This window comes from Xyrauchen texanus, chromosome 15 (genome assembly GCF_025860055.1).
Source record: "Xyrauchen texanus isolate HMW12.3.18 chromosome 15, RBS_HiC_50CHRs, whole genome shotgun sequence".
NCBI lineage: Eukaryota > Metazoa > Chordata > Actinopteri > Cypriniformes > Catostomidae > Xyrauchen > Xyrauchen texanus.
Window position 1 is genome coordinate 6,998,033 of NC_068290.1, and position 22,435 is coordinate 7,020,467.

At 37.5% G+C, this 22,435-nt stretch overlaps 2 protein-coding genes and 1 pseudogene across 18 annotated transcripts in view; 2 read left to right on the forward strand and 1 right to left on the reverse strand.

Annotated features, from left to right (window-relative positions):
* upk1a (uroplakin 1a) overlaps positions 1-22,435 on the reverse strand; it is a 702,734-nt gene that overhangs the window by 17,227 nt on the left and 663,072 nt on the right. The window lies entirely within an intron of this gene.
* LOC127656133 (DDB1- and CUL4-associated factor 13-like) lies at positions 3,545-11,820 on the forward strand (annotated as a pseudogene).
* Positions 13,581-22,435, forward strand: part of LOC127656495 (regulating synaptic membrane exocytosis protein 2-like) — a 202,204-nt gene continuing 193,349 nt past the window's right edge. For all 16 annotated transcript variants that reach the window (XM_052144851.1, XM_052144863.1, XM_052144852.1 and 13 more), the window contains exons 1-2: positions 13,581-13,779; positions 14,206-14,366. In XM_052144851.1, coding sequence (XP_052000811.1) covers positions 14,221-14,366 — 146 coding nt within the window. In that variant the 5' untranslated portion in view covers positions 13,581-13,779; positions 14,206-14,220. The remainder of the gene's footprint in view (positions 13,780-14,205; positions 14,367-22,435) is intronic.

Genomic DNA, 22,435 nt, shown 5'->3' on the forward strand with positions numbered 1-22,435 from the left:
TATTTTGACATCTGTCAGATATATATTAAGGGGCAGTGGTGGCTTGGTGGTCAAGGCTGTGGGTTACTGACCATGGTTACACCGCCATGATGCCACTGTTGGACCCTTGAGCAAGGCCCTTGACACCCATTTGCTCCAGGGACACTGTACCATGGCGCTGAACCTGCACTCTGTCTGCGCTTAGGTGGGATATGCAAAAACTGGGAAAGTGGTGGCTCCGTGGTTAAGGCTCTGGGTAACCAAAATGTTGGGGGTTCAAGCCCCAACACTGCCAAGATACCACTGTTGAGCCCTTGAGCAAGGCCCTTGACCCTATCTGCTCCAGGGGCGCTGTACCATGGCTGACCCTGCGCTCTGATGCTTGAGATATGCAAAAACAACTGCATTTCATTGGCTCTGTACCTGTACACTGCACAATGACAGTAAATCTGAATCTTGAATCTGAATCTTAATATAAACTTAAAGTCCCAGCGCCCCAGATAACAGACTTCTTGGACAAAGGGGTGTCTCGCAGGCATTTAGATCCTCTTCTTTTCTTCCAAGAAGACAGTAACATCGTGCAATCCCTTCCAGAACATCTCTCTTGAATGATATGTCTCCACCAGTTACCAGAGAGGCAGGACATGTACACATCCAGAGCCACCTGTTATGGAAGCGGGTGTCCACCAAAGTTGATTAAAAAATATGACTCTGTTGTTCATAATAATGAGCTAATAAGTCATTATTATGAGATAGAATCTCATAATCAGGCTTGAGGAGTAACGGAATACCTGTAACTGTGTTATGTAATCAGGATACAAAAATTGTGCAACTGTAATCTGTTAAAGTTACATAAAAAGCCAACGTATCCAGAATTGGTAAACACTGGGATTTGTTTTTGTGAGAGCAGGAATAGAATTGGAGAAACGACCAGTATTACGGTACATGGGAGGACTACTGTTGAAACTTTAGTGTGACTTCTTATTTCCATCTTAACTTCAGTTGACACTTTAAAATTGTTCTCTGAAATGTGTGACAACAGTAATTGGGGCAGCATTTCTTTCTTTTTTTTTTTTTTCTTTGTTTAAAAACCCAAGTTGTACAAAAGAATACCAAATTAATTGCATATTTGATTAAGTTCTTAGGGGAAAAGTGCAGTGGATAATTGATCTGATTTTGATACTTATTTTAAATGTATTGTTAAGAACAGTTCAAAAGTATGGGTGAGGGAGAAATACTGGCAAATATAACATTTAATGTAATGTAACATTAACAAATGCAACACTGAAAGTAGAAATAAGTAAATCAAGACACTAAAAAGGTTTAAATCTATTTCGATCTATTACTTAAATCCAAATTCTATTTATTTATTATAATTTTTTTTTTACATAAACAGAATAACCCATAAACATTAGCTGGTGATGTTTGACTATGGATCAAACAGTGTCCCGGTTTTTCATGTTTTTTTTCTTATATTTAATAAATGCAGAGTGGTGGTCGAAAATGTTTGCTAGCGGGGTTGGGTGTGAAAAATATTGATTTACCCGATCGACATTTTAATTGATGCAGTCTTTTCATTTTAGTCTGTGTCAGTAAAGAAAGTAAACACAGGGTAAATGTATATTTATTTGCAAATGTTACAGGCCTCTGCTAGGATAACCTTGCAATGAAAATAAAAATATATAGTAGTACCTCATAATTTTAACATGCATTTCAACCCTACACAAACTGACATGAAAGAAAAGGATATCATTATCCGTACTTCATAACGCTTTTCGCATAGGTGCCTGCCCTGCCCGGTTTGTTGACATAGTCCAGCACAGTGACGAGCAAAGCCCGCCTCCCAGCCAATTTCATTGGTCACCTCAAGCAAGCAGTCACCTGAGAAGGTTTGTTATCTTTGCGGCACCAAAGAGTTATTATTAGGCAATTATTTTATTACTTTTAATATACACCTTGGTGTCCTCAATGGTGAATATGGCCATCAGTCACAGTAGAGAGGAAGGCAGCCACTTATATACAGAATATATAAAGGGGGTCGCTGTCCTTTTCTGCAAATCGCGGCCCCCTTCGGAATATTGCGGTGCCGTTTTGCGACACTCTTCATCCAGTCACGGCCGTTTCAGCTTATTCACAGTTAGGTTCCGTGTAGCGGCCACCGGAAAAAGTCCCAGTTCTCCCTATGGCCAGTTCGCCCCTGATTCTGTCTGATACCCACCAAAGTTTCGGAGAGGTTGGGCTCATATGTGTGCAAAGCTGCTGCTGAGAATCGGTTGCGTGTTTCCTCAAACACAGAATCATGTGTACAAAATGTAGTCTTTAAAACTTATAAGATACATAGAAAGCATTCTATTAATGTGAACATTTAATAACCAATGAATTATGAAGACAATGACGAGGTACAAAAGAGAGAGTTGTTATTTACCTACATAATTGTCATCCTACTTTTATTTAGTAAAACATTCAGGGGAAAAAACGTTACATACGGGAGAGATACAGTGCAATTATTTATACAACGAATGCCTTGGAATTACATGTCGTATCATATTTCAATGAAAGGAGAGATGTTTTGGTAGATTTTGATTTCTATTCATAGTTTACATTCCTCATTCAATTCTACGAGAGACTATTTTATTGCTGATGTGAAATATGTTATTTTAATGTTATCTTGACCAACCGTTTTGGACAATTGGGTCTTTTCTCATTCATGTAGATAGGAGCTGTACTTTTATGCCGATTGTTTACATAGAAAATAGCTGCCTAGCCTGCCTGGGAGCGTTCCAAAGATGGCCGCCGAATGGGACTGACTTGCCTTGAAAGGGAAATACTACCAAAGACTTTCTAGCAAGTCGGTCCACTGGAGGCCATTTTTGGAACGCTCTCGGGGGGGCTATTTTCAGTCATGGCAGTGCGGCTCTGATCTACCTGAATTGAGAAAGTCCAAAAGTTAAAAAACGGTTGGCCAAGATTACGATCAAAAAACATATTGCAGATCAACAACAAAATCTTACAATACTGGAATCATAAATTGTGATTCTTAACCTCATATGACTAAGAAAACGTAATTTCCCAGCTTTCATAGAATTTTTTTTTTTTTTATTGTCAAGGCAAAAAAATTACAGTTGTACATTTATAAATTGCATATACAAAAAGGAAATAACAATATAAGAAAAATAAATAAATAAAAAAACAAAAAATAAATAATATAATATTTATCCTAGTTTCATAGATAATACGCATGCACGTTGACAGGTGATGTCTGTATGTAAAAGGTGATTGGCTCTTTTAACTGAAAGGCGTGGCTTCCTTTCTAAATCCGTTGGGCGCGCAGGGCTCCTCGGTTAAGCTTTCCAATTGCGCCCTTTAAGTAGAAGTGGCCAATCTCTGCTAAATATTAATTCTACCCAATTCGCTCGCTGCACGCCTGCACCCGAATGTGATTGATCACGTAAACATATGGTTCGACATCTCTTTCGAAGCTGCAGATTTGATCAATATTTATCTTGTTTAATTTAACAATCCGGTGGAATGAAAGTTAAAGTGCTTTGCAGAAAGCCGGACGATTATGCTCGAGAGACAACCAGAGATATACAGCGAGGTATGTTAACATTAATATCATGATATAAAGCTGGTGTTATTGGAAGTACATTCTCACTGCAGTATTGCTAAGTGCCCAGTAACTATGACCCGACCCTGCATCCTTTTGAGGTGCCCAGGGAATACACCACCAGAGCCACCAAACGGGAGATGGTGTTTGCCAAACCCTATGTGGCTTCACTAGATGGCGACAGAGATGGAATCAGCTGCGTCACCAAACACGCCAAAAGCCTTTCAACAGTCATATCTGGAGCCTGTGATGGCGAGATAACAGTCACAGCATTAATGTGCTCCCCATCTTTTTATTTTAAAGCTCTATTAGAAGTAATTGAGCACACTTCTATACACTTACGCACATAGATTTAGGATATTTTGGGGAAGGTACAGTTAGCTTAGCCATGTTTACATTACAGTATAGGTCTGGGCAATATAGCTAAATATATATGTCAATATTTTTGATGATATAGTAGATTCAATATGTTTAATACCAAAAGGAAAATACAGTAAAGATCAACATCATCAGGTAATAGCCTACTTATTAAAAATCAGTAAAATGGCATTCCTTGTTTTAGAAGTTACAGATATAATTATTAAAAATGATAATTCACATGTGTGTGGATAAAAGCCAATAGGTTAATAGGCTAATGTGTCTTTCAGGCCGTGTTCACAGGCATCGACCACCACCAGAGGGAGGGTATGTTCGCATCCTGCGGTCAGACGGGGATGAGCAGAGAACCATCCGCTCCTTCAGCTGTGGTGTGAACAGCTGCATCCAATACAACCCTGTGGAGGTGACATCTTCATGTGCTACACCCGCACTCACCCCTTAGCAACGAGTTCTCAGATGTTCTAAAACGGCAAAACAATCTAATTAAAATTTTCAGTTGACTTCAAGGGTGCTTTTCACAGTATATACTGTAACACGTCCTAAACGTATGTTTGAAAGAAATCATATTTTAATCTAACCATCTTACTATCACTGCCATACTTCAGTGCTGTTCTTAAACTTTTTCCATTAATGTTCAAGAGAGTGATTACATTGGAGATGAAATGGCATGAATTTATTGATTTAACACACAAGTTTATCAACCTTAAAAGACATTTGTTATTCATTGTAGACAGAGCGTCTCGCCAGCTGTGCTTCAGACAGAAGTATCGTCTTATATGACATCTGAGAATCTACGCCACTCTGAAAGGTGTGCAACATATCTCTTCTCTTCTCTTTCTCTTCTCTTTATTTCACCTTCCCTTTAGTTTTCCTCTTCTTCCCCTTTTTCTTTTCCCCTTCCCTTTTTCTCCTTGTCTTTTCCCTTTTTATTTCCTTTCCAGTTTTCCTTTTCCCCTTCCATTTTAGTTTGATTATTTAATTTCCCTTCCCCTTTTCCTCATCTGTTTCCTCTCCCATAGTTTTCCTCTTTCCTTTTCCTCATCCTCCCATTTTCCATTCCATTTTCGTCTTCCTCCCCATTTCCTTTTTTCTTTCCTTTTCCAGTTTCCTTTTCCTTGTACTCTTCTTTCCCCTCTTCATTTTAATATGTCTAATTCTTTCCCCTTCATTTCCTTCTTCCTATTGGGTTTCCTCTTCCTTTATTATTTTCCCTCTTTCTTTTTCTTTTCCAGTTTTTACCTTTTCTTCTTCTGTGTTCTAGTCCTCTTTCCTTTTCCTCTTTCTTTCCCACTTCATCCCCTATTCCCTTTCTCCTTTTCCTCCTTTGCCCTTTTCATTTTAGTTTTACTATTTGTTTTCCTTTTCTCTTTGAGTGAATGGCATTTATGGTTGTAAAACTATTTCAGGTTGTCATGCAATTGAGAAGCATTACGCTGTGCTGGAACTCAATGGAAGATTATTATTTTACCTGCTCCAGTGAAGACTACAAGTGAGTTCATTTAAGCCTTAACCTTTACAGATCAAAAGAAAGTGATGATTTATTTACTTTGATGTAAGCTTTACTATCTTGCTTCCATTTTTCACAGACTTTATACTTATGACATAAGGAATCTGGATATTCCCATGGCTGTGCACATGGATCATGTGTCCGCTGTGCTGGATGTGGATTATTCACCTACAGGAAGGGAGTTTGGTTTTATCAAAGATGGCAGAAACATTCACATTTTTCAGAAGAATAAAGGCCACAGCAGGTGAGTGCAGTGAGGAAAGCTATAATGCAACAAACTGAAGTTAGAACTATTGTAGCGTCCTGATTATGATAATGATTGTGGTATCAGATGATCGGTTAATAGATAAATTCAATGCCTTGCTTACTTGAGCTTGTATCCTGCAGCCTTTGAATCAAAGAGGAATAAGCCCTGAAGATTGACGTGAACAAAAAACACCATTCCTAACCCGTTTTACTTTTTTAGTCTGAGTTATTTCAAAGAAAAATAGGATTCAACCAGAACGTAATGTAGGGCGGGATTTTATACTTAAGGAATTGGTTGGATTTTGAAACGTGGGGCAGGTTTTATATGATTGGTTATTGGAGGGGAGAGGATGAAAAATTAGACCCATAATGTGTTGGCCCCATAACATTTTACAAGGGTAGTTTTCTTTCATGTGTTGATGATTTCCTGTTAAAAAATGATTTTTGGGCAGAATTGAAGGATTTTAGAAGTACATATGATTTTTATTTGCTCTTAAATTATATTGTGATTTCATGTAAACTACAGTGAGGTGTACCACACTAAACGTACACAACATGTCATCTGTGTGAGATGGTCAGCTGATACATCCTGAGTGGCTCAGATGAAATGAACATTCGCCTGTGGAAGGCCAATGCCTCGGAGAAGCTCGGAGCGGTGAGAGCATCATCCAATATTCTAAGTCACACAGAAAGAGTTTTAACTTTATTTAGGTTTTGTATCTGATGTTTGAGTGTTACTTGTTGCAAATGCTCTCTGGTAGTTAATATTGGCTTCACTTCCCTATGACCACCAAGCACTTAAAATTAATTACACTCACAAATCACTTTCATTAAGTACATCTATGGCAGTGTTTCCACAATCTGAAGCCTGACCAGGGAAAGGCCCTGCAGTTTTATGGCACTTGTCAAAACACTATAAGATGCTTTTGTTACTCTTGTAATAGAAAGCCCCAAATTATTTACCCCATAAAGTGAACATTTGCTTCCTGGAAATCAGTAAATGTTGATGTTTTTTAAAAGATTTAGGCACACCTATATTTTCCCTTCTGTCAAAAAATCATATATATATGATTTTTCAATATATATTGCTATATACAGCGTTTATTTTTAAACTATTGTCATAGTTTTAGTCTTTTAACAAAAATGTCCTTTAAAATTAGTCAATGTTTAGCTCCTGGAATAATAGCATATAATAAATTTGGGGTGTGTGATATGATAAATTCTTTTAAATATTTTTTTGGAAAATCAATAAAAATAGGTTAATAACCATATAGTAATGCCTATTGGATAATCCAGTCCGTTACTTGAATACACATTACACATTAATATCATAAACGTGCGACTAGTCGACTAGTGGTTTAAATGAACGCCTACAGCCCTACAAGTTATGCAAGTTACACATATTATGACTAGCGCGTAACCTAGTTCAGGTTCGCCTGTTCATTCGCTTCACTCTCTGTGCAGATGTTGTAATATTACATACATTGGTGCTTGAAAGTTTGTGAACCCTTTAGTATTTTCTATATTTATGCATAAATATGACCTAAAACGTTAGCAGTTTATATCACAAGTCCTAAAAGTAGATTAAAGGGATCCCAATTAAACAAATGAGACAAATATATTATACTTTGTTATTTATTTATTGAGGAAAATGATCCAATATTACATATCTGTGAGTGGCAAAAGTATGTGAACCTATAGGATTAGCAGTTCATTTTAAGGTGAAATTAGAGTCAGGTGTTTTCATTCAATGGGATGACAATCAGGTGTGAGTGGGCACCCTGTTTTATTTAAAGAACAGGGATCTATCAAAGTCTGATACTCACAATACGTATTTGTGGAAGTGTTTCATGGCACGAACAAAGGAGATTTCTGAGGCCCTCAGAAAAAGAGTTGTGGATGCTCATCAGGCTGGAAAAGGTTACAAATTCATCTCTAAAGAGTTTTGACAACACCAATCCACACTCCGACTGATTGTGTACAAATGGAGGAAATTCAAGACCATTGTTACCCTCCCCAAGACCAGCAAAGATCACCCCAAGAGCATGGCGTGTAATAGTCTGCGAGGTCACAAAGGAACCCAAGGTAACTTCTAAGCAACTAAAGGCCTCTCTCACATTGGCTAATGTTAAAGTCCACCATCAGGAGAACACTGACCAACAATGGTGTGCATGGCAGGGTTGCAAGGAGAAAGACACTGCTCTCCAAAAAGAACATTGCTGCCGTCTGCAGTTTGCTAAAGATCACGTGGACAAGCCAGAAGGCTATTGGAAAAATGTTTTGTGGACGGATGAGACCAAAATAGAACATTTTGGTTTAAATGAGAAGCGTTATGTTTGGAGACAGGAAAACACTGCATTCCGGCATAGGAACCTTATCCCATCTGTGAAACATGGTGGTGGTAGTATCATAGTTTGGGCCAGTTTTGCTGCACCTGGGCCAGGACGGCTTGCCATAATGATGGAACAATTCATTCTGAATTATATCAGCGAATTCTAAAGGAAAATATCAGGACATCTATCTATGAACTGAATCTAAGAGAAAGTGGGTCATGCAGCAAGACAACGACGCTAAGCATACAAGACGTTCCACCAAAGAATGGTTAATGAAGAATAAAATTAATGTTTTGTCAAACCATATCTAGCTGTTATGCAGTTAGTCTTTTCATTACATCTTTTTTCCATACCATGGAAGTGAATGTGATTGGGGGTGTCATTCTGCCTAACATCTTTTGTGTTCCACGGAAGAAAGTCTGAGATGTGAAAATGATTACAGAATCTTAGTTTGTGGTTGAACTATCAACCTCATGTGTAAATACATTTAGATTGTTGTTCTGCTGACACAGTGGTTGGTTCTGCTCCAGGTGAATGGTAGTTTCTTGTCCTGATTGTCTTGTATCAGCTCCAGAAAGGCCATCTGATTCTCTCATGCAGTCCAGCATTGGCAAGTTTTTGGCTCTTCCTGTGCTGGAATAGAGAGAGATTTATTCTGATGCTTTTCACTTAAAGGGATCAGTGCAGCTATCAGCACTTTGAATTGGCCAATCACTTAAAGAAGCAAAATAATGAAGACATTAAACTATCAAGCACATGACAGGATTTAATTGCAGTAACAGATGCTGAATCAAGAGTTTGCTATATAGATCGCTTTTTGGACTTGTAAAAGAGACCTAATTTGCCTGGGTTTGCTTTTTGGTTTTGTATATATTTGCCTATAATAAATGAAGGCTACTACATTAAAGGGATACTTCATCCAAGAATACAAATTCTGGCATTACTTAATTTCTTGTCATTCAACACGAGGAGAATTTTTATGAATATCATGCTCTGTCTTTTCTATACAATATCAGGGACTCACTTTAAAGCTTAACAAAGGACCCTCAAGTATCGTAGAAGTAGTCCATGAGACTTGTGCATAATATTCCAAGTCTTCTGAAGGCATTCAATAGGTTTTGGTGAGAACCAGCCCGAAATGTCATTTTGTTTTACTGAACATGTTGACGTTCATGAGCACTATGAAAGAAGCTTGTTCACAATGGCTCACGTGTTCGAGTGAGAACGTGTGTAGTGTAAAAAAAACCAAAACGATGCAATGTTTTAATGTAAATATAGCAAATACAGCATTGTTTTCTTTATTTTTATATTATTGTTTATTTTTTAACTATGGCTTTAATGTCCCTAACCATACTTGGAGTACATTTTTCGGTTTTGTGTTTTATTAAAGTATCAGAGATATTCTTGCATCTCGAGTATTATGGGATGTTTCTATGGAAAGAGCCGAGTCATGTTTGTGCTGAGATTTCTCTTGCTCATGTGAACCGTATCAAGTAATTCGTAAATAAGAATTAACAGGCGTTACGATTTTCCTCTCGAGGGCTCTGATGGCATCAGCAGCTATAAGATTACCTTAAACAAATTGAATTTGAGAAAATCATTGCTTTTAATTAGAATAAAAGCTCTCAGAGGGGTGTGTAGTGAGACGAGCTGTTGCCTGGGAGCCGCACAAATTTTATGACTAAGAGAGACATTATGGGAGCATCTGTGCATTTAAAAGCTAAGCTTCATTCTTATTGGATGTGCTTGAACTAAAGAATGTGCTTATGGTGATTGCTAAATTATATAGACTTCTCAAGGAGTTGAGTGTTTGTGCCAACACAATTTTGTTACTTGAAGGATGTTCATCCAAAAAGAAACATTCTCCCATTATTTACTCACCCTCATTCCATCCCAGACTTTTTCTTATGCTGAACACAGAGATTTTTTGAATAATTTCTCAGCTCTGTAGGTCCATTCTATGCAAGTGAATGTTGGCCAGAACTTTGAAGGTCCATAAAGCACATTAAGGCAGCATAAAAGTAATCCTTGTGACATCAGTTGTTAAATACATGTCTTTAGAAGAAATATGATAGGTGTGGATGAGAAACCGATCAATATTAAAGTCCTTTTTTACTATAAATCTCCGCTTTCACTTTCATATTCTTTTGTTTTTGGCAATTCGCAATCTTTGTGTTAAACTTCTACGCTACAACACTACTACTTAAACACTGGAAAATGAAATAAAATCTGAAAAATTACCATCCAGTGGCTAATCCCACACATATTTTGTACTAAGGAACACTGCTCTGAGTTGGCACTGAGTTTGTCTGTTTGACCAATTGCAGACAATGAATCGATCTATAGATCTGATTGAATGATTCGATTGCATCATCATTCAAAAATGTTCTCTACATGCTGATAAATATTAGCACATATTGTCAAAAGGCTATAGAATATTGAGATATAAAATATATAAATCTTCAAAAGCCCATTTTCTCCTTGGTTCATAACCATTTTTTAGTTTTCTTGTGATCACGTCTGAATTTTCTTGTGATTTCGACCTAGTTCTCTCGCAAGAAAACACCTTTTCGTGCCTGCTGTACCTCATAACATCACAGGCACAGCATCTTCAATTTATTGCAACAGAAGGCTTCTCTAGGTCACAGGTGAGACGCATCGCTCGTCATTGCCACCTGCCCAGAGACATCCTGAAACAGAAGAGAGAGCTGCAGGAAATGATAGAAGCTCGACGCAGAAAGTAAGTTCCCCATCACAGATTATTAAAACTGATTATTTTGTTTCAGTGCTGATGTTAACTTTGTACAACATTGTAATTCCCGATCAATGTTTTGCCACAACTGAGTTGAGTGTTTTTCCACATATACATGTGCCAGATCTTACACTAATGTGAAAGTCTGCAGATTCCTTCTGGGTCTGCCCATATCTTAACATACCTGTGAAAAATGGTCAAACACTATCAATTTATGACAAAAATAATTTTCCGAATCCTGGTTAACCTTTTTACCTGTAACCCATTTATTGTTTCACTATTAAAGGTGGTCTGTGTACTTTTAATCCAATACACTTTTTGTGAAAAAAGATAAATCTGGTGTTTGTACACAGCCCTGGCTCTGTAAATGGGAAAATAAACAAAGTGGGTCGGACTGATCGACAAAATACTGTTGCGATTACTCAGCAGTGGCAATAGGCGTGTGTGAATTTGTGGGGCGGAGCTTCTCAAGGAGCACTGAAGGGAGGGGTGTTTTTTTTGTTGTTTTTTTCAAATATCAACCGTCTTACTCCACCTTTAACATGAAAACCAGTTAAACCGAAACACCAGCAATATTATCAGACAGGCCGATTCCTCTGCAACGCTTTCTGTCTGGTGTGTTTATGATATAGTGGTCTTGTTTATTACGATGTTAAACCTTTATCATCTTTTATTTAGAATGGCCGGTTTGTTCATTGGGAATCAGAGAGTGCGAAAGGGCGTGATGAGTCTGAGGGGTGTTGGCAAAGGTTGTTTGAAAAAATACTTTATTTTTGTAATTCCGTTTGGTACCACTAGTCTGCAGAAATGACACACTCCACCTTTAAGTTTTAATAATTTTTTTAATCCTTTCAGCTCAGTTGTTCTGGAGACTAAAAGAATCCTAGTTTGATTGTCACTTTGATTGTCTGTGTTTCCATGTCTTTTTAGGGAACAAAATGTACGCAAACACAGCAAGCCAGGATCTGTTCCCGTGGTGACAGAAAAGGAGAAACATGTGGTGGCTGTTGTGGAATAAAAGATTATTTAAAGAGGTGGTATCAGTGAATGGGTATCTGTTCTTCACACATGGACACGTTCCAGAATACTCCACCCTTGTCCCCTCTCTTGAATTGCAGTAGAAGTGTGTATATGTGTATGTATGAACTTTCAGCATACTACATTTATCATGGACCAACTTTTGGTATTTTTACATGGACAAATACTGAGCATGGAAATCATTCTAGCCCGGCTGTTTTTATAATTGGTTGAATATTAGCAAAAAGGTGTTTCCCGTGTAAAATGATCTGAAACATCTTTATTTGTGAGTTGTCATGTTTCCAATTTACCCTTTAAAATAAACGCAAACCTCTTGTTTTACAACTTTCTTTTCTTGTGTTGTCTATAATCTTCTCATCCTGTAAAAGACTTATCACACTGAGACATAAACTACTAAGTCCATAATCTCATCATCTCAGTCTGATCTCATTTAAACAACATAACGAATAAATACACACTTGCCAGTGTTTTGGCCAGAACACACACACACACACATATGTATATATATTACATTTATTCATTTGGCAGACGCTTTTATCCAAAGTGCCTTACAAAAGATGAAAACATAAGCAAATCATCTTATGGAGACAGTGGTACGAAAAGTGCCATACTAAGTTGCACTAGCATCAGAATAGTTATTCAAAACAGATTAAAGTGCAACAATCTGGTGGGGACGGAGCTCTGCAGAAATTATATATATATATATATATATATATATATATATATATATATATATATATATATATATTTATGTATTTTTTCCCCTTCGGACCTATAGAGTTATTTAATAGAAATTATAACACATAATAATAAGTCTGGGTAGCAACTTTATGAAATCATTAACAAACATCAGATTAGCAGCTCATGTACATTCAGATCAGACTAGGCATATTTATTTTCAAGTAATTTTTATTTGAATACACATCTAATGATATAATAAGTATAAAATGCAATCTTTATTATTAAATTGAGGCTGAATTAATAATACAATGTAATTAATAATGATGTCCTGTAAGAATCATCTCATAAATATTTAATGTATTTATTAATGGTTAAATGCAAAGTCAGTTGAAAAGAGTGGGGTTTTATCCGACTCTACATCTAAATGAATGTGGATGTTTTATTCAGCAGTTTAAAATGTAATTGAACATCATCGTTTCTTGAAAGGCCTGGCATTATAAAGGTTGTATAATATATTGACGCATTGTTGGTCTTTATTTATTATTGGCAAAGGGTCCTGCTTGAGTCATTTTTAGAAATCGGAAGGCGTAGGCCTATTCCAGTCCGTTTTTTCACGTTGATCCCGAATTATCTGTCAATGAAATTGCGAGTTCTACTATGGCAAAGGGCTAGCTAAATATTAATTAGGTCGTGCTGACGTAACGTCGATACCTTCCAATGGCGGAGGTTGATTCTTAAATATTAATTAGGCACGCTGAAGTTGAGCGGAGACTTAGCTCCTGAATATTAATTAGGTAATGCTGACGTTACGACGTTACCTTCCAATAGCGACAGGCAGAACTCTGAATATTTATAATCCTCAACTCGAGTCCTTTCTGGTTGGCTCCTGAATATTAATTAGGTAAGGCTGACGTTTCGTCGTTACCTTTCAAAAGCGAAGGCTTGACCTATGAATATTAACAGAGAAGCCTTCATCACAGTAGCATTCGTAATTTCGTCTCGCGCCCGGACGGCTTTGCTCCTCCCACACTCTTCCAATCGGGAGTTGGTGTCGCTGCATCCATTTGTGTGTATTTAAGATATCTTGAAGAATTAACAAACCTGGAGGAAAGCGAGGCACGAAGGAGCGGAGGGACTCGAAAAGGAAACAAACGTGAGGGGGATTAGACATCTTTATTATGAAATACAAACGAACTTTTCCCGGACGATGACAACGATGGGTTAGACTGGATTGAACGCGATGATGGCCAAATAAAAGGCAAGAGGACCTTTCACCTACCCAAAGGAAGGAAATATGGAAGAAACGTGCTATCTTATTCATAATACAATGCCTTTTTATTTCGTTTTCTTCTGCTATGGAGAAATATAAGAGATGTATACAGGATTAGAGGAATTTCTATAGCTATTGCTTTATAAATGGACCTATTGTTCAGAGACTGATTGATCTAACGTTGTAAAATCCTTCTTATATGTAGTCTGAAATCTTTGTAAACACGTAATAGTATAACTAGTATTATTTTCATTTAACAAGTTCTTACAGCGTAAAACAGCAAGATGTTTGCCTCAGAGATGGTGTTGTGGCTTATGATAGTTTGATTCCTGAGCCAGTAAAAACCTATTGATCATTGATCAGATAAGGCTTTGTATTCATCATTGATTAAATCTGATTATTGATCCTCCTCAGCATTAGTGTGTAAAGATGTCCGCTCCAGCCGGGCCCCGCAGCGGGCCTGTCCTGCCGGAGATGCCGGACCTGAGCCACCTCACCGAGGACGAGAGGAAGATCATCCTCGGTGTCATGGACAGGCAGAAGAAAGAGGAGGAGAAGGAGCAGTCTGTGTTGAAGTAAGCGCTTTATGGATGTTATATGAGATGAAAATGGATCTCGTGCCGTTTGGTTGAAGGATGGAGGCTGAGTGAAAGCTTGAGTGGACAGAGGAGGTGGGAATGTGTGTGAAATATTACTGGAAATATAGGTTATTGGTTTGATTGATTGGACATAAAGAGCCCTTTCAAATACCTGTGCTGTTGCTTTAGTTGGTAGAGGAATCAGGGGAATCACATTTGAGGTTTTAGTCAGAGATTTTCTATGTGCTGTCCCTTTTATATGGAGAGCAGGCCTCTGTTTCAGTCTCTTGGCTTTGGATTGTGTTGGCAACGGACGCCATTTTTGCCTTTTATTTTACTGCACACTTCATAATGACAGCGTGTAGTCTGAGAGCTCGTTTTCCACTTGAATCGATATGAATCTCTGATATTGTTTTGACCTGAGCATTGAAACAAGGGCGCCAGAGATTTCAGCACCACGGCGCTGTCCACTGAACAAAAACAATGAACGGTGTTCTGGAGGCGGGGTGACTGTCCAGGATTGGAAAAGACGAAGAATTTAACATATTTTACAGTGTAGTTAAACAGTATATTTTGTTAGATTATGTGCTATCTAATAGGCCTTTAGTGATTGGGTATTTTGAATCGGTTCTATATAGAATCAAAAAGAATCATTACTTGATTCATCTTTGGAACCCCTAAAAAGTTCCATATAGAATCATTTAGAAACGTTCAGTCAAAAGAACTCGAGGTTTTCTTTGTAACCAAGCCAAGAAGTTCTATGTAGAACGAGGGGTTCCAAAAACAGGAATCATATTTTATGGTTATTTTTTCTTCTTTTGTTTTCTTTTCTTTTGTGGCCAGTGATATTGTACATTTGTATTAAATAGTTTGTTTAGATCCACTGAAATAACTGTTGCAATATGAAATTAATAGATTATAAAGAATTAATAGAGCCGAGGAACCCTTTTTTTTTTAAGCTAGTCTTTCTATTTACAATTTAAAAGTGAAAAACACATCAATGTACTGCGCAAAATGCTTTAGTTCCTAAGGTCCTGTGAATTGATTGTTTTTTACATAGCTGCAATATATGGCTGTAATAATAATAATAATAATAATAATTTGTATAATAATTTCCCATCAATTATGTCTGTAGTGATTGGATTTAGCTAGCAATGTGATCTCAAATAGCAGATAACACTAGAGAAAATTATTCTATTAATCGATTAATCTTTGGAACTCCTAAAAGTTCCATATAGAATCATTTAGAAAAGTTCAATCAAAATAAATTAAAGTGCTCTTTTAATCCAAGCCGAGAGGTTCTATTTAGAACCAAGGGTTCCAAACATGCAATCGCATTTTATGGATTTAGTTTTTGTATTATGGCCTGTAAATATCATGGATATTTGAATTAAATTGTTTATTTAGATGAAAAGTATGAAAGTATAGCAGAAGCAAACCTTTTTATTTTAAAACATTGACACAAGTCTAAAATACATCATTGTTATAGTGCAAAATGCATAATTATACATTCATTTCTTTAACCTTAAGTCCTGTGAATTGTTAATTAGTAGCATTATTAATGTTTTTAATAGCCCTTTTAGTTTTGATATTTATTTGATCAGCCTTATCACCAAGGATGTAACCATATATTCAGATTTGGGGGGACCAAATGCAATAATTTAATAATCAACCATGGGAAAAAATCACATCAGTAGGGCGCTATAATAAATATTAGGGGGGACACGTTCCCCTTAATGTCTATGGTGGTTACGGCCCTGCTTATCACCCTGTAATCAGCATCTACAAAACAGAAAGATAACTGTACTACCAAACTTTTTGTTTAATTGTGCAATTTCATGAAACATAACAAAAAAAATCATAGTGTACTACAATAAACTAAATGATGATTGTAAACTGATTTCTCCCTGTTAATGAAATGCAGATAAGTTTTGGTCTAAATTCTCCACTCCTTAACTTTTGCATGTAGAAACAGTACAAAAATGCATCTAATTAAAATACAAATCTTAGACACTGTATTCAAAGCATTTGTAAGTTCTGTTTATTGTCTTTGGATCCATCTTGGATCCTTTGTGGCTGTGGAGACAGATCTGTCATTAGTTAAATATTAACTCTACGGCATTGAAATTAGAGCCGATTCCATGCAATAAGCGAAGTAAACATGAGTCACAGACGTAAAGCCGAATTCCACCTCAGTGCTGGTGTGTGTGTGTGTGTGTGTTAAGTGAATCACTGAATTCATCCCTCTTAAACACACACATCAACCATTCATAGTTTGGACACGGTGAACAAGAGGAAGAGAGAGATAATGTTAGCCACTCAAATGCTGATGTCATATAAGGGAGTGTGACGGTTGGTTGCCATCAGTGTGGACACTGTCACGAGGCCTCTGATCTTTTTTAGAGTAGTGTGCAAACGGCCGGTGTAGAGTTACACAACAACAGAGTGGCTTGTTGGCCCCTGAGTGTTACTTATGCTGATCAGTGAGTGTATAGTGTTCTGCTTCACATATCATGTGACGGACTTATCACATTCTTCTCGCTGGTCCACAAGGCCATTACTTTATTTGTGTTTTTTTAAAGGGGGCAGATCATGCAGTTTTAAGATAATTTTATTTTTTTTCCTTGATGTTAACTTATAAAGTTAATCAACATTATTTGCACCCAAAAGAGTCAAAATGTAGTTTTTCAGGACCATTTTCCACCTTCTCCCTGACCCTTTGAATTAAACGGGCTGATTTTTTTCCTTCTGTACCTTTAAGACATACGGTACAGTATATATTAGTGATGTGCCAGGGTGGTCGACTAATCGACTAGTTGTCGAACAACTGAAAAGCTGATTGATGAGGTTGACTACTAACATAAATGTTTTTTAGTGGTAATGGGAGACGCAATTCTCAAATGAACTGAAATACGCAACTTCTTAGAGAGCGTTTTTTTTGATGATAGCTTGCTATGCTTGACAGTGAATAATAGTCAGCACAGTAAAACCCTTTAGGTTGAGTCTTTTCATGTACTGTTATTACAGCAAAGCGCTGCATCAAGATGATCACTGTCAGATGTTAAATCCTTTTCTGTAAATAATGTTCCCATATTTGTGAGGTGCTGTGGAGAAATTAAAGTCTATTGCTGATTCTGTCTGACACAGCTTAAATAAATAGTTGCAGTAAAAAAGGTTTAAACTGCTTAATGTCGTGGATTAGATATGAACCTGCAATATTATCTTGCAGTTCTGCACTTTTGAATGCGCAGCAAGGATCCCCCTGAAATAGAAGCATGTCATTCTGCGTTCAGGATGAGCATGAGGGGTTTTGTGCCACTATGTATTGGAGCCTTTTTTATTTTTAATAGTTTTGTGCAGTATGATGTTATAGTTATTTATCCTATTTATTTGTTGAATATCCGTTAGTCCCCATTTGAATGTGTTGCACTTAGTGTCCATATATCCCTCTAAAAGGCATCGGTTTGGGGTCATATGAACATAATGGAGCCTAATTATACATTATTATTCTTAAAGGGATACTTCACCCAAAAATGAAAATTGAAAATTTTCTCTTCATTTAATCATCTTCAAGCCATCCCAGATGCATTTGACTTTCTTCTACAGAACACAAACAGAGATTTTTAGAATATATATTAAGCTCTGTAGGTCCATACAATGCAAGTGAATGGTGGAAGGAACTTTGAAGCTTCACAAAGCACATAAAGGCAACATAAAAGTAATCCATAAGACTCCAGTGGTTAAATCCATGTATTCAGAAGTGATATGATAGGTGTGAATAAGAAACAGATTTCCTCCCTTCCCAGTAGGTGGCAATATGCAACTTGAAGTTGCATTAACAAAAGCCTTTGAATGAGCGTCTGTGAATTCCAATACGGTAAATGCTCACATCGATATTTAATTGTATAGTAACTTGTAGTGGTCAGTTCAAGTGAATTTAGAGCACTGTAAATACATTTGAATGCAACACATCCATTATTCTGAGCACGAGATGAAATTCGTGGAGGGAGTTCAGACAGAACCACCTCACATCCGTTCAGAACAGAGCTCCGCAGAGCAGCATGTAGACTGTTTGCTTGATTAGACCACAGCCCTTTGCAGTTTAATATTCATAAGATATATGTATATCTATGTATATAATAACAGTATATACATACACATACACGTACACACACACACACACACACACTCATATATATATATAAATTCATTTAATGACCTCTTTTATGATTGGTTAACCTCTTTGGAATTTAACTGAACTTTTTTTTGTTGCTGCTGTGCCTTTAAGACTTTTATGTAAACACCTTCTTTGCATGTGAAATGAGAATTCTAATACTTGTGGGTTTGCTGTCAGGGTTCAATGTAGTTTTTAATTGCTACATCCTTCAAGAACTGCTGCTTGCAAAGCCTTTGTTACATTGTGATGGTTACACAAAACAATAAAATGTGCCACAAATGGTTAAGATACAATTCAGTTACTTGTTTCTTACGTTTTAAAAAATATATATTTTCTCCCCTTTTCTCCCCCTATTTGGAATGCCCAATTACAAATGTGCTCTAAGTGCTCATGGTGGCGTAGTGACTCCGGGTGGCAGAGGATGAATGTCAGTTGCCTCCGTGTCTGAGACCGTCAATCCACACATCTTAACACATGGCTTGTTGAGCGTGTTACCGTGGAGACTTAGCATGTGTGGAGGCTCACGTTATTCTCTGCGGCATCCACACACAACTCACCATGCGCCCCACAGAGAGCGAGAACCACACATTATAGTGACCATAAGAAGGTTACCCCATGTGACTCTACCTTCCCTAGCAACCGGGCTAATTTGGTTGCTTAGGAGACCTGGCTGGAGTCACTCAGCACACCCTGGTTTCGAACTCATGACTCCAGAGGTGGTAGTCAGCATGTTTCTTACATTGTTAGTGCATTTTGAAATATAATTTTTTTTTTTTTGAAACTTCAAATTTCTTACATGAGTGTTTTACAACTTAGTTAGATGCTCTTTTTGGACCAGGGAGGAATTTTTGAGTTCTGAAAGTTACAATATGTTTTCATAGTATAATGAAGTATTTCAAAAGATTTTTTAATGTCGATTCCTCATGATGTGACTCTTCAAGTTTTGTACCATACGATATTTGCTCATTACCGTAACAGACTTGTGGGGAATGTGATACAGTACTTTTATTCTAAAGCACAGGCTTAGATTCAAGTCAGAATAGTGATTGAGAACAAGCGGGTTTATTGGTTAAATGGTCGCTAATGAGATTTTTAGATCAGCGGCAGATGTGCGGATCAAGTTATCAAATTAATTGCGAAAATATTTATAGGAGCTCTAAAATTGGTCATCAAGACCGACATAATTGTAATTAATTAATTAATAATATTTTACATTATCTGCACATTACCTAATTAATATTCATGAGTTTAACCACTTCATGAAGTTTTTTTGTTTTTACATTTTACAGTTCCATTCATGTCCATAGCACAAGCGGTATGGAACGAGATTCACTCCAAAGTTTAATACTTATATTTAGGAGTATGTTTGTAAGTATGACTAGTACTGAGAGCGATGCTTGCCTTAGCAAATACCACTAATTCTTTCTAGCCAATCATAGACAGTGAAAGTTTGACACAATGCTGTCTTTAGAATCCATATAGACAAGCAAGTAGTAATTTGCTCATACAGGGAAATTTGCTTCCACAGTAATCGCAGGAACCCCTCCTCCAGTCTGTCTGTGAGGAACACCATTATCATTCTACTGGACGACAAACTGTGTACATGCACACTCACTCAAACACACACGGCATCCCCTATTTACCATGTAAAGAACCTCCATGAGTTTCCCTACCCCCACACGTCTCGGTCGCCCCCGGGGGGACGGGCCGCAGCGAGGAGGAATCCACACAGCAGAACACACCAAATGGCTCCATCCAGCTCATTAACGTCTTCCTTTAGCATACGCTAGGCTAAACTGTGCTTGGAAAAGCATACTACTCCTATTATTTTGCAGTATGCAGTAAGAATAATATGCACAATGTGCATGGAATACCTGTATGATCTACTGTGTTTGGCAAAATTTGCAGTATACAACCAGACTAATTCACTCCATTAATATTTTGAAGTACGCATTATGGATATGCGTAGTCTACTGTATACTAGTCTTCTGTTGACATGGAATACCTGGTTGACCTACTAGATTTTCCAAAATGTGCAGGTTAATACCAGAGCATACTTCCATACTATTTTGATCGTAAGGTTACTGTGCACAGTTTTGTTAGTATACAGCCAAATCATACTACATTACTTCTCATACTATTTTGAAACATGCACCCCCCCCCCCCACATTTTAATACCAAAATTTGTCAAATCAAATGAATCCAAACTTCAATTAAATTAAAATATAACAGTTACTTTTCAACAAAACAATTATTTAAAAAAGTGCTTTAGTGGGGCCTGGGTAGCTCAGCGAGTATTGATGCCTCTGGGTTACTGACTGAAAGGTCGGGGGTTCAAGCCCTAGCACTGCCAAGATACCACTGTTGGGCCCTTGACCCTATCTGCTCCAGGGGCCATGTTTTATGGCTGACCCTGCTCTCTGACCCCAGCTTAGTTGGGATATGTGAAAACAACAGCATTTCTTTGGCTCTGTACCTGTACTCTGCACAATGACAATAAAGTTGACATCGTCACATTGTATGAGAACTATCTTCTGTCATCTACTACAATAAGGACAGCGTGCAATGCTCTAAAATAAGATGATAAAATATCATGTTTTAATCAGTATATGTTTTCAGTACGCGAGCAGCATCACACATTCACTTTGCAGCACGCAGCACATGCAGACTCACATTAGGACATATCATTTAATTTGATTAACTGTCCATTTCCGTGTAAAAGGAGTATCAGAACGCACTTAAATGAGCGTGTGAGCATTTGTAAGCAGCCATCTTTCAGTCAGACAGCATGCGGGGTACGGGGCTTAGTACTACCGGTACTGTTTACATTTACATTTATGCATTTGGCATTCGCTTTTATCCAAAGCGACTTACAGTGCACTTATTACAGGGACAATCCCCCTGGAGCAACCTGGAGTTAAGTGCCTTGCTCAAGGACACAATGGTGGTGGCTGTGGGGTTAGAACCTGTGACCTTCTGATTAACAGCCCTGTGCTTTAGCCACTACGCCACCACCACTCCTATTTTGGAGTATGCGGTGAGGATACTGTTCACAGTATGCGTGGAATACCTGGACAATCAACATCATCTACAATTTGTTATATATAACTAGAGCATACTACCATACTACACATACTATTTGGCAGTATGGGCATTGTACACATATGCACGTTTCCTGTATGCAAATATACATTTCTATGTAAGGCATGAGCTGGAAGTAATCAGGCATTTTTGACAGCTCTTTCTTGTCTCATTTTAAATATCTCCTACATCGGCAGCTTACTAGGTTTTTGAACAGAGCCCAAATCTAATACAACAGATGCTAGGTACTCAAATACTAGGAGCAAACAATTCTTCACCATGTACTCAGTATCTACATTACGTTCTAGGACTATGTTAAAAATTACATACTACCATACTTCTTTTGAAGTATGACATATTTCTGAGGTGATAACTGGACAACACTCGCTGAATTAAACATGCAGCGTAATTAGATCATGTGACAGCAGTGTATCATACTACTGTTTGAAACATTAATCATTGTATACTGTTTCACATATTGTTTAAAACAAATAGTAAGCAACACACACCAAATGGCTCCATCCCAGTCATTAACTTCTCCATCAGCATATGCTAGAGTTGTTGGATGAGATTGGTTGGTAAGTACACTGTATGTTGGTTTACCAAAGATGGAGTGTTTATCCTTGTATGGAAAATAATGTCTGATGCTGTTTTCCCAAGCTGACCTTCTCTGTTCCTCACCATTACCTCTTTCCTCCTCTCTTTCTACTCATCTTCCTTTTCATGACTCGTTCATATTCTGTCACCTAGTATTACCCATGCTCTCATTTCTTCCTGTCTTCAAATATCTTTTTGTCTCTGTTCTGAT